The sequence below is a fragment of the Mycteria americana genome, chromosome 6, assembly GCF_035582795.1.
Source record: "Mycteria americana isolate JAX WOST 10 ecotype Jacksonville Zoo and Gardens chromosome 6, USCA_MyAme_1.0, whole genome shotgun sequence".
Taxonomy (NCBI): Eukaryota; Metazoa; Chordata; class Aves; order Ciconiiformes; family Ciconiidae; genus Mycteria; species Mycteria americana.
Genome location: NC_134370.1, coordinates 11,211,915 through 11,225,690, shown reverse-complemented (window position 1 = coordinate 11,225,690; position 13,776 = coordinate 11,211,915). Strand labels below are relative to the sequence as shown.

Below are 13,776 nucleotides of genomic sequence, written 5' to 3'. Positions count from 1 at the left end.
ATAATGCTATGCCAGCACTGTCAAAATATGAAAATTAAAGTGACGATGGGTTTTAATGAAATCCATTTGACAAATATAATTAAGGTGTTTTAATATGAAGCCCTGTAATAAAGACTACCGGTGGACTCCCTGAGGTCCTGACTAATTGTGTAGATTGCTTTTAAGCTTTGAATAGTTTTATTGGATAATGAACTGTTAAGAAGTGTTAGATCTTTCTTAAGCAGAATTTGGTTTGAAAAAGAAGAGGAGAGACAGGCCTGAGGTGTGGCATTTTAAACATAATTAGAAGAGAGATTTAAGTTAACATCTTTGATCTTGCTGTCAGTTTTTGATTAGAGCTGTAAATGCTTTAATCAAGTGCAGTGTAGTCATTACATTTCTAACTGTTTTTAAACTGCGAAATTACTGAGACACTGACATCGGTTTAACACTTCTTGAGAATTTCCAGCAAAGTTATGTTTGTAAACTGGGTGTTTGCATTAAAATGTCATCCTGCAATAATTTACCAATTCAGTACATCATGGGATAATTATAGTTTGGTGCTCAAATAATTTGGAAATCCTTTATGACATTAAACAGAATGTCCTGTAGTTGAGGAGAGTGTGCCACTTCAGATTTCATTTTAAAAATAATTTCTAATATTGTTTTTTCAATTAAAATTATATTCAAACTAGTAGTTATAATGAAAATGAATATATAAGAAGCTAAGTGCAGTATTTGAATGCCTTTCACAGGAATACAATCCTTCTAGTGATAGATATTGTGTTCTGCCAATGTGGATTTCTTCACACCCATTTTAGGAAGAGAAACAGGCACAAATATTTACCAGGTGTACAGTAGTGGCTGAGCCAGTACTAAAATTGTGTTCTCTCGAATCCCTATCTTGCAATGTTAAAGACTGCTTGAAGAAATTTCAGAAAGATCAATTTATTTACTTTTTTACTGGCATCCAAACAAGCAATAAAATGTGAAAATGGCCATGGGCACAGGTATGTAGCATCAGAGGATGGTCGGCTGGATGGTACCAGCCCATAGGTGGCATGCCTTTCATTTCAAATACAGAACCCAGCGGTCCGGGGTCCTTTCCCACATCTGACCTTGCCCTCCCTGCGTTCGTGATCTTTGAGCACAAGAGAAAATCCAGATACTTGTCTCTTTACTGTGTTGGGCTAGAGGCTACTGGGCATACTGTTTTGCTCGTGTTGGTCCTCTAGAAATGTAGAAATAAGCCACAGCAAAGAAAAACGTACTTAATCTGTTCTGTCTGCAGCATATAGAACATTCACACAAATAAATATTAACAGTGGCCTGCCAGCAAGTCCTACGAAATTGTTAATGACATCCCACAGCAGACCACCTGATGTCTTTGGCAGCATGTCCTGCACACTAACGTGTCTGAGGGCTGGCAGACCAGAAGAGAGGGGAGATAGGATCCAAACCTAGGACATCCTCACAGAGACTGTTCAGCTGCCAGCACTTCTTCGTGGCAGCTCCAGTGCACTCTGCTGAGTGCGATTCAAGTAACACCCAACAGAGAGAAGCAGTCTGTCTGGTAACCCTGACCCGAATCATCAGGGACTCAAAGACCATGTCCAGTACCTGGGTTGGCAATTGGAGCGTTGCAGGCAGCTGCTTCAGGAGAACCCAAGCAAAAACTGCTGCCCCGTGGGGTAAGCTGCTCTGTTCTGGATCGGTTTGTTTTTAGAAGTCTCCAGGTTTGCCCCCAATTAAACCATATAGCGGTAATCTAATGTAGAGACGCCAAAAGCATCAATAAGTGTTGCTGAGTTCCTCCATCAGAAGAAATCACACTTGTCATCTTAGACACTTACGGAAAAATCACTTTTTGCAACAATTTTTCATTGCAGGGATGCCTTAGAAACAAATCGTGTCTACGCGCAGTAAAGGCCCTATGTAAGTCTACCTCTTAAACACCATCTGAAGAGCTTAACTTGATCCTTAAAATATGATTCTGCTCTGAGGAGGGCTGTAAAAAATCTATTATGGGAAAGTCTTTATTTCTATCTCAGCAATTTCCAGAAGAAATATCTTTGTTTGACAAGTACAAGAGCAGAGACTTTTTTTTTTTTTTTTTTTTTTTTTAAATTTACATAGCCCTGCAAACTCAGCCTGGATTTTAAAATCAGTCTGGATTTTTTCCTTCTTGTACACCTCCTGATAACAGTGATTTTCTAGGCCATCAGGTATTTTTCATTGTTCCCTCTATTCCCTTACTGCGGGTTTATTGAGGTAGTGGTTTTCTCAGCATTACACTGTGTGTAATCTAAGGCAACATTGCAGATGGAAATAACTAGCACTTAGCTCATGCGTGGGGAAAAGGAGCAAAATCCATAGCTGCATTGGTCCTGCAGAGTAAAAATAAAAATATAAACAAAGGAAAAATGGCTTCAGATGGGAAGGTATAAGTGGAGAAGACAGGAGTCCGTAAGCAGTGTGCTGTGTAAGCAGCACAGAGATGGTTATGTTGATGTTTTTCCTTTAGGTGCAGGTTTTTAAATTACTGTATATTTCAAAGGAACACAGATTCTGCTTGGTGGATAGAAATATCATTATGTGTAAAACCAAGTTTCAAAATGTAATAAAATATGCAAACTACTAAACTTCATCACCAAACAAATCATAGAATCATAGAATCATTTAGGTTGGAAAAGACCTTTAAGATCATCAAGTCCAACCGTTCAAAATACAGATAAGTGAGCATTTCCTAGAGATCCCTCCAGAGGCCAGAATAAAATTCTGGGGCCGAGCTGGGACTTGAACCACAGCCAGCCCAATGAGCTGTGGATTGTCCCTTCCCTCTGCTCCTTGTCCCTCCATCCCCAAGTAGTTGCTTCAGATCTCCCTAGTCCTGATAGAAGAAACATCCTTCTCTGTGAGCAAAACCACTATCATGACAAAACTGGTGTGCATTAGACATCACACGGTTTTCTAGTTGTGACTTACCCACTGAATAAACTAACGTTGTCTTGAAAGGATTTTTCCCTCTCCAGATTGCCACCTCTTTGGAGAGATATTACATTTTCAAGGGGAACTGAAGCTTCATGAATAATTTTGAATTCATTTTGCCTCCTTTTATAGGTCAACTTTTAAAAGATTTTTTTGGTTTTGGGAGAAACCTTGAACAATAACTTTCCTCAGCAATCTCTTTATTATTATTTTTTAAACCTCGGTACTTTGAGCCTCCAACTTTGCAATACATTTCTTTTGTATGGCATTTAGATTTTGAGAGATTTAGTTGGTGGAAAAATGGGAACCGTTGAAAGGATGAGCTAATTAATGTTTCCTCAGCCTATCTCAAGTAAGCTATTGTGTTAGAGTTTTGCCACGTTTGTAATTTATGCCTGTTAAACCGTTGTTTTATCATCTATTACTGACTTCTAGGCTTCTGTTTGCACTTACTGTCTGTAACAAGCATTTCATTTTATATGGAGAAAAAATGGTTTCAGTTACTTTTACTGTACCCGAAAAGGAGAATGGGATTTGCAAATGATAAATGGGGAAGTTGACTAGCTAACTAATAAAGATTTGTCTTAATCAAGTATGATTTGTCAGAACAGGAGCGCACTGGGGTCAGGGCACACGCAATGAATAATACAGCATTCACTGGAGAAAAGGACCAGGCAAAAGGCCTCATAAATATGCCGCGATTACCCATTGCTAATTCGTATTCAAAGAATGAGTTGCACTGAAGCCAGCTTCGAGGTTGCTGAGCTGTTCACCTGCTTTGTGTGGGCTTTCCGATGTTTAAGAAAGTTTTTTATATATATATATACACACTGTTTTCAGAATGCTTTATTTTTGCACAGACCGATACATTTTTTGGTCAATGATTTTAAGCATTATTTATTAATCATCCTCTAGGTTTGTTTTATTTTTCTAATGTCTGGACACTATTTTATTTATATTTTTCATTGTTTAAATATGAATGTGAATACAGCAGGAGATAGTTCCATTCACGTTTAATTGCTGAACAGTGCAAGAAAGGTTAAAACACTCTTCAGCTCTATGGAAGTATTAAAGATCAAACAAGCATAGACTTTTTGCTTGTGCTGCCAGCTTTCCTGACTTTCTAATCAGTCTGTGGATTCAGGATAAACCTGGTACATCAGGATGTTCGGGGAAACCTGAACAAACCCAGATGTCAATCTTTTTGGCTCTGACTTTGTTTTCATTTGTTGACATTGCTTTTTGCTTCAAGGAGCCACTTCTCAAATTGAAACAGTTGAAGAATATACTCTTCTCATAGATTTTCTGATGTCCAGAAACTGAGATACTGCAAAGAACCTTGTTCCTATTGATAAGTTTTATTCTTCAAGAGCCATTTGCATAAAGGGGTCATTAAGACTCAGTTAAAAATAAAAAAATAAAATTGTTTCAGTGCTTACTGATATAACTAGCAGACTTTGTTCTTTGTACTGCTTAAATGTCATATGCTGCGGTTTTGTGTAGTTAAATAAGTTTGAAAAAAGTCTCTTGCTCCACACTTCAATTTTAAAACATATTTCAACATTTCAAAACATTTTCTGCTCTTTTGAAAACCTAATGTGACTTTGTTTTCTGTTTGCTGGTTGGCTGATAGTCTGTCTCATCTATTTTGTGCTCGACTCTGTGTCTTGAAGTGCATTTATTACTTTAAGAGTAAATCAGCTATAGAGGTAGGGCCAACTTTACAAGCCTCAAGCTGCTGAATGCAGGAGGCTAACTTGCCAGCTCTCTGCCTACACATTTTAAGTCTTTGAAATAACCAGTACTGCACGGTCCAAAATAATTATTTGCACTGCTTTGAGTTTGTAACAAACTTGGTAGATGGTGGAGCGTTTTTGATTAAATTACTACTATGAATCCAGCCTTAGTTAGACAAACCAAAGATCACGGTTGTGTCATCTCAGTGCTGTTTGGAGTTGTAGGTTTAATTAAGTGATGGTTTGTGGATCGAGTTTTAGAGGGCATGTTTCTGCAACTTAATTTAGATGCAATCAGGATTGTTAATACTCTCCCCTGCTAAATCGCTTTCAGGAAAGTTCAAGATTGGCAGTACTGTAATGAAGCAGCATCTGTTCCCTGCACCACAGCTCAGACCGAGCACGGACTTCTTCCGTCCTGACAGCACTTACAGTAGTAGGAAAAGAAGATACTGAGGGATGGTTCCCAACTTCACTTGCATAAGTGATTGAAACGGGGTAGCAAGTTGTTTACTTATTGATGCACTAAGCAAGGATTTCTTTTGCCTTAGAACTTTTCTGAAGGAAGGGCAGGGGGAAGAAGATGCGAAGGGAGGAATTTGGAGAGGACGAGCATTGCCGAGCTGGTGCATGGCTAGAACAATGGCTGGACTTCAATGTAGACAAGCGCTCAGGAGAATCAAAGTCTGCCACCTCCTGTGAATGTTGCTGTGAGGATGTTAGTGAGGGAGCTCAGATAGATGGGTGATGGGAGTAGACAGAAAAAAAATACATCAGTTAGTGAGAAATGAGTAGTTTTATAGCAGCAGATTGATGTGAGTTAGGGTTTCAGAAAAAGTATGAAACCTTAGAAAAAGAAAAGGCTACTAGAGGTGAAGTTACTAGGTCTGTCATATATCATCATTCTCCTTTCTTTTTCCTATCTTTTTCTCATTCATCTGCCTTTTTTTTCCTGGGGAGGGACAGAATAGGCCTGGACCATGGGAGGTGTTGGTTATGAAATGCTCCCAGTTTGTTCTTAAAGGCATGTGGCATCTTCCTCAAATATCTTTTCTTCCTTATTTTGAACAAAGCACAAAGCCTGAACTCTGATTAGGTGTTCCGGATGTTTTTCTTTCTCGTTTCACTGACCTTGGGATCAACGGACCTCCTTTGCTGTTGGCCAATGAAAATAATTTCATGAACATCCATTATAGCTGATAGGGACCTTTTTCATTTGAAAAATGTTTGTATTTTAAGTTTGGTGGACATCTTGGACTTTGGAGGATTGGGAGGTATTTTTAGGTGTTTTTTGCTTTCACAGTAACACTGGGCAACTTCTTTTATCCTCTCTTGCAACTGAACTTCTGACAGCTCTGGAAGTGTTGGATGTCCTTCGTGTATGCTGTTGACTGTCAGTACTCTTTCTACCGGTTCGGCATTTGCTGAAGAGGCCAACTAGTCCCTACAGCATGTAGCGAATTTTTATTTTATTGTGTTGAGTGACCACTTAACAGCATGCAGATTAACTTCTCTGTTGCAAATTCTTGAGGCATTTGAGCATCAACTCTCATGGTTCACTGTTCTGTTAATGCTCTACAAATTGTCTCTCTATTGGCTTATAGCCATTATATTATCCTTCATTTATCTGTATTAACTTGTGCTTGTCGTTTAATAACTTTAATGATCTAAATCCTTCTGTCTCTAATTACATTGGCTGTTCAATGTAAATATATATCAACAGCGAACTTGTAAATTTATAGGACTTTTACCTGTGTCCCTACACTTAAAGATATGTCATCACTTTCTTTATTAACTTTCTGCTGTCAGAAGCGTAAAGCATTTGACTCAACCCTGAATTCTTCTAACTGCTGCAACATATATTTTACAAGTTTGTAAATCTACTTGCTGTCACCTCTGAACAGCTAGCATTTAACACTTTCTAGCATTTTTTTTTCCAGAAACTGCTGTTGATAATTTATCTCCTTTAGTCTCCTAAAATCTAAACTTTTAACCTGTCCAAAATGGAGTGGCTTTTGGAAAAAAAGTGTCCCAGCCTTGAATATGTTTATTGAGTTTCTGCCTGTGTCAGCGTAGTTCTTCTTCAAAATTCTTCCATAAGCTTTTGCTACATCTTCAGAGCATGAGATGTCTCTGTGCAAAGACAACACAGAATTGCGCTCCCCAAATGGCGTTATTCACAAGGAAAGGCTGAGGATCTCAGGGTGGAAGCGTTCTCCGTTCCTACTCTCATTCCTTCTCTCACAACACACAGTGGGTTTTTGAGTTTATTTCATGATTCTGTAGATCAGCCATCTTGATTTTTATCATGATCTTTTGCTTTTCCCAGTGTGAATTGGTTCGTCTTTTCCCACCTCTAATTACATAGCTCAGATGCATGCATTGTACGTATGATGAGATTGGGCAAATCATAATTCCAGGCATCCGCTCCATGATCGGGTTGTTTTTAAGCTTTTTTTTACATTTTAAACTGTATCAGAATATCTGCTGCCTCTTATGAAATGTATTTTTATATATATATACACACACAGGGCACACTTGGAGAGGAAAAGTGCTGTATAAACCACATTGGATTGTTTTATTTTTTATGTGAAAAGAAAAATTAGAAGTCTGTCTTCAAAATTCATAAAAATGCATGTTTATTTATCCAAAAGCCTGGAGAGGCTCATTCTGTATCATTCCTGTCTCTTGAGTAAATATATTAGTCATTCTTAAGGAAAAAAGTATTATTGACTTGAGTGATTAGAAAAAGCTCTTTCAAAATCAGTTTAGCTGATAAAGTAAATAAATGCTTAAATGGCTGGAGGCAAAAAAAGGAAAAGAAAAACCAGTCAAGCACAACTTATTTTGCATCCTTGATATGTGCGTAGGTATTAGAAATCAAGCTTTGTGGAACATTTATTAAATAATTATGATTTGTACATATAAATAAATACTGCATATAGGTTACAGGCAAATTCCAAATAAAGGCATATCCAGGAGTGTAAAGCATCGCTTGAAGTGATCATTGTCTTTTGGGCTTATCTTAGTATAAAAGTTGAAAACCATGTGCCAATTTTTACACACGTGAAGGGGGAAGTTGGGTTTGCATTTGTTGGGTTTTGGGGGGTTTGTTTTTTTCTTCAGTTGGGGAAAGCGTCTTCATTCTTCTAATTAGGTTCAGTGTTTTAGGATAAGAAATGTTATATTTTTTTTGCATAACACAGTGTCATAGAACCAGGCACCATTTGTGTTGGACCCACAACATAGCATTATAAAAGTGTTCAGCACTGAAGAGGCTGATTTCCCACACCTTCTTCAGACACCTTTAAGGTGGAATACATTTAGAGATGTGGATTTTAGCATTCACCCTTTAAGGCTGATGCTTGTTAATATTAAGTTACGTGCTTTTTCAGAATTTTTTTTTCTGTTCATCACAGCATTGTTTAAGACTGAGATAATTGCTATATTGAATATTCCTGCCCTCTGTCAGTACATAGATAATAATGATGTAAATGCATTCACCCTTCTGCTTCTCATAGTTTAGCTGTAATTTTAGAACATAATTTTATGCATCTCTTTGGGAATTTCAGTTAGAAGAGTCAGCACCACGCAATCTTTTTAGGGCTTGGGACTGCACTGTACTAAACATTGTCCGTCCGTACCGACTAAAAGGATGGGGTAATCCCAAATAATTGAGGTTGTTAAGATTCTGTGAAAATAACACCGTTACTGGCAACATGCAACACCCTTCAGTTTGTGTATTGGTCTTAATTCATGCATCTGCACTACAGTATATCTTAGAAACCTGACCTTTTCACATAACTGTAGTAGCATCGTCAATGATTTGCATCATAAGTAGTCTGGAAAGATCTATACAGCACTGTTGCACTAAAGGCATGAATCTGCCACATAGGTGAAGGTTTTAACTGGCAGAAAAGCATCAGAGTCGTGGGGAAACTTGAAAAATTATAGCAAGCAGATAGCGATGATATCAAGGTTGTAATTAGCTGTATTGTGGGCTAATGTTACCTTTTTGCCAGCCCCAGGCACCTTCAGTTGCAAACCAAGTGAGGAGACATGTCTTCATATCATTTATAAGTCTGTATTTTCTTTATTTATTAATATTTTTGTTTGACTGTCTTGACCTTCCAACTAAAAACCAAGTTTCACTGTCATCAGTGAATTTTCTGAGTAGAACAAGGAGACGGAGAGGATCTGTGGATAAAGGTGTCAATTTATGTTTGCAAACTTACTGTGAGATTATGTTACCTCCGTTATGTCTCTTTGTTCAACTTATGTTGTTATTTTAGCCCAAAAAAGGCCAAAGATCATCAACTAAAGTGCATGTAGAGTAAAGCTGCTCCTGTAAAATTGATGATCCGTCCAATTATTTATCTATAGAGGCTGCTGGGAAGAAACGCAACTATCTCAGTTCTCAGACCCCTCTGCTAGGTTGAACTTCATGGCTGAAGGTTTAATCCCTAAGTGTCATATCAACAATTCATTCTGTGATATCCTGGCTGACATGCTCTCCTTCCTTATTTATTGATGTCTTCAGTCATCGACAATGAGAGGAAAATACACTATTCGTCAAAGTGACGGTGTTTTACCCTCACTTACAGTTGATGCTGCTGTCACATTGATGGTTGGAAAATAAACTCAATCATTATAAAAAGCTAAGAGTGTGAACTTGCCAGTGACAGGAAGAAGATGAAAAAAAACCCCACAGTAACTTGCTTAAAATTGGTGTAATAAAAATAGAGCTGTTTCCTATAAAGATATTTTTGAGCTCTGTTTGTGAAATACCAAGCCATTTTAGCCATTTACTTTATAGTTATTCCTTTGAAGGAGAATCTGCTCCTTGCACTCCTTTATGTCTGTGCAAACATACGTATAATTTTTAGCAATAAGTATTTGTTATCATTCCACCTCATGCTACTCGCTTAGTAATTTGTTGATTTTTTCCTCTCTATTTTTAAAGGATTTTGCTTTGTTTTTTCTCCTCCAGATTACGTTGAATGCATGTATCTGTTTGTGCATTACAGTATTTTGAGTGCTTTGATGAGGAATAAGCTCAGTATAGTATCATCCAGTAAGTCCTTTGACATGCAAACATAGGCAAAGCTCTGTCTTGAATCGCTTGCTTAGGCTACCATTTGTATAGCTGTGCTGCACCTTACAGCTTTTTTAACTCAATAACCACATATCTTACCACATTTCACCTTTGGGAGGCATTGTATATACAGCTAAAAGTAAAGAGCAGCAAGCCAAGAGGGACAAGATAGCATAATGAGGATGTCAATTTGTGGTCAGATATCTGAGGAAATATTTATCTTACTTGTACTGTACTTGGCAACTGATTGAGAAATATATATGTAATGAATTTCCTTAGACTTTGTCTGGCAGAGTCTGTACCTTGTGTTAAATGAATTTAGGAAAAAAAATTGCTTGTCTCAAATTTTTAAAGTTTGAGGTGATTCTACTTTGGACTGTTTCCTAAAAATGGACGGTATCTATTAAAAAAAAAAAAAGAATAGTCATGTTTGCTCTACTAGCATATTGGTGATTTTTTTAATGATTCATTTTATCGAGGCTCCTCAAATAATGACATTTTAAGATCTCACTCATTCACCAGAACAAAAGCAAGGCATGATTTTTGTTGCTTATGAAAACAGATCACGCCTTTGCAGTTTTACTTAGTTTTGGTGCGTATCTCTGGCGAGGTAGCTAAATAGCCTAAATGAATGTGCACAGAAATGCTGGTTGTCTCACACGTGCTGTGTGTCCTGAGGCAAGCTACAGCTGCTTCAGCTCCTTGTGTCGGTTTCCCCATCTGTAAAATGGGAATGATTTAACTTATTTTTCTCCTTCGGGGAAATACAGGCAGGGTTTCTTAATGTTTCTATAGAGCTTTGAAGATTAAAATCTCTTCTCTATACTTGCTGCTAATATTTCAGTGTTAGAGGAGCATTTGACTGAAGCTGTTTGAAGAGTAAAGTTTTGGCATCTTGTGTTGTCTTTGTACCATATCTTGAGGCCTCTCCACGATACTTTTGCAACCTTTGGGTCAGCATAAGCTGCAGAAGCAAACAAACCCTGTGTAAACAAATGGTGATGACAATAGATTAATGTGTACATCTGCCATTAAAAACATCAGGAGATCCATTACAGCGTATCTCTAAGCTTGCCGGAAATAGTCCGTGATGGAGCAAAATAGACACCAGGAACTGGGCTTAGCCTGAAATAGCTTTTATTTAAGCATCAATGGTAAATGCTGAGAGGCACAGAAAGTGGTTTTCTTCTAATATGACTTCTCGGTGTCTTTAGAGATGTAAGGATGGCTGGTGTTTAGCAAAGGCTGCCTGACGTCCTTTCTAAGACAAGGAGTGGGCTCAAGGAGTGTGTGGGAAGTATGAACACCCAGCACTTAGAGCAAGTCTGAAAGTCTTCTTGCCTTTGTTTCACAGACCAAAAGTCAGCGTCAGTTCCCAGGGCCTAGACATCCTCAAGAGATTTCAGGGGGACAGCTTCTGGTTTGGTTGCTACTTCTTCAGTTTTACGTTGCTTGAAAAACTTAAAATGTAGTATAATGATGTCTTCCTCTTTGCAGTTAGGAGGCGTGATTAGGCTACCACATGTATTAAATGCTGTTGTTACATGTAACCTGGCATTTTGAGGCTTTAGAGTTACAAGCTATATTTTTTATGATTTACGTTTTGATTCTTTAATGCAGAGCAGATTGGGCAGGAGATGCTGGAGAACCTCAGCCATGACAGAGAGAAGATCCAGCGTGCTCGGGAAAGGGTAAGTTTGATAATAATTGCTGGACTCAGATTTTATTTGCTTTGAGGAAGTTCTCTGTGCATGCAAAAATAATCCAGCATATTGATTAGTTTCATATAAATCAGCTGCTATCATGAGATGTAATCACCATCTGCAGCAAAGCACCTAGAAAAGTGCCTTATATGGGCCCAGTCCTGCAAAGCCTGTCCTACAGGCAGTCACACTGAAGTCACCAAACCCGCTGCTGGAAGCAAGCTTTCTGTCACTAACATCACAGATAAGTCAGTTTTCTGTCCTTTGAAGGACTTGTTATAGAGTCCATTGCAATGACTTCTTGGACTTTCTATGAAACAAAGTTCAGTATCATGATTTAGCTTCTAATAATTGATCAGCCTTGTAGCTGCAAATGCTGATAGTCGCCTCCTTGGGCAATTCTGCGTGAAAGAACAGGTAGTGGTTTCTTACACCGCTGCTCTGTCACTGCAGTCAAGGTAACGTATCTGTGTCGTTTTTGGCTTAGGTTGCCTCCATAGGGATCATCTTTACTCTGTAGCGTTCATGAAGATGCCCAGAAGCCCATCCCATCCAATGCATACAACTTCTCTGAACTTCAAAGAAATTTGCCTCCCTGCTTCTGATTTCTGCTCACAGTGACTGCACCTGTGACTTTCTGTCCATGACACGTTGATCAGATACTTTCCTGAGTGTCCAATTTGGCCAAAGCTAAGTCCTCCTACAGGCCTCTAGCTGACCAATGCCACTTAAGAAAACTCTTCTATCTGTCCCAGGGAGTTTCTTTACTTGGATAGCTTAGATTGGTAAAGCCTCATATGACATCTTTAATGAGAAATTTTCTGTCAGCTGTACCAGTTGCTTTCTGAAGTCCTGGGCATTAGCTACTTTAAAACATTAAGTATAACTAAATCATTAAATGTACCTAAGGATTGTGAGCTTTACCAAGTGTTGTTCAGGCAACTTTCTGTCCTATTTCACCTCCACTCCTCACGTCCCTAGTGACTGCTGAGTCCAAGATGCTTTTCTGTTTCTAGCTGGACAAGTAAAACCTAGGCAGTGGAGATGAATACCGTGTATCCCTTTCTGCTGATCCTAAAAATCCTCGGGAAAGAGAAAGAGGGAGTGTAGATCTGATGACTCTGCGTACACATGGTTCGTAGCGTAACTCTTCCTTTTCTGTGCTTTCCACCTGAAGAGCAAATTTCTTTGATGGCAAAACCTGTAAGCTGCAAGGAGCAAGATTAAAAATAAGGGTATTCTAGGAAAGTGTATCCCACCACAGTGCAGTGAAAGACCTCTTGTCATAAATGGAAGATCTCCAATTCCAAGTTTTTATCAGATGCTACTTAAAATATTTTGTTTAGGGAATTCAGAAAAGTTCTCCAGTGGAGCCACACGCGTGGACCTGTCCCAGCTGTCTGTATACTCAGATGTACAGTGAGGGATGATCTTGGATAACTTGGCAAGTTTTCGATTTTCTGGAGTTTTTTTAAAGACCAGGACAGAGGGTGCTCTATCAATGCATAATAGTTTTACACTGAATACATGGCGTTTTCTCAACCAGGGAACAAACTTGTCTTCTGAAAGTCAGATGTCAACTTGAGTGTGATGGTCAGTCCTTAGCAGTTCAATGTTGTGAAAATTGGGAAGATTTTCTTAAGAGCAAAATTTAAATGAGTTAGTGACTCTATAGTTTGGTTAAATTTACATATATGAGTTTTCCTGTCTGTAGAGTAAAACTTTTTTTTTTTTTTTTTTTTGCCAAAGAGGAGGGATAAAAGCTCTGCTACAAGTCAGATAGGTTGACTGGACTATACAGGACTCTAAAAGATGCAACATTTTTTAGGAAAACCTCAAATTAAAATGTGTCCAAGGCAGACAAGATATCAACATCAGCATCTTGTTCATCTTCCTTCCTTTCTCATTATTATTCTTAATATTCTTTTTTAAAAGCTTTCTTAAAGACCGTGTAGATTTGCCATTACTAATATCAAAGCATATTTCAAAATGTTTTCACTACAGCGGTTTTGTGAAACAAGGAAGTGCCCTCATACACCATTTAACAGGTTTGCATGCCACCCATTCTTTGGCTTCTGCGGTGTACTGGTATCGGTAAAGAAACAATGGAAGAACTACAATCAGATATTCAGTTTTAAATAAAAACAAACTTTCAGTTTGAAACTCTTTATGATGTTTTTTCTGCCAGTGCAGGAAGAAAAGGTGTTTTTTTAGTGTTCTCTTGGGAGGTAGCTCAAGATCTTCCAACTATGTGTGTACGTGTTTGTTTCTTTTT

The 13,776-nt window shown here is 38.2% G+C and overlaps 1 protein-coding gene across 4 annotated transcripts in view; it reads left to right on the top strand.

The window, feature by feature from the left end:
- VTI1A (vesicle transport through interaction with t-SNAREs 1A) overlaps positions 1-13,776 on the top strand; it is a 272,754-nt gene that overhangs the window by 154,215 nt on the left and 104,763 nt on the right. For all 4 annotated transcript variants that reach the window (XM_075504539.1, XM_075504537.1, XM_075504538.1 and 1 more), the window contains one exon: positions 11,419-11,489. In XM_075504539.1, the coding sequence (XP_075360654.1) occupies positions 11,419-11,489 (71 nt within the window). The remainder of the gene's footprint in view (positions 1-11,418; positions 11,490-13,776) is intronic.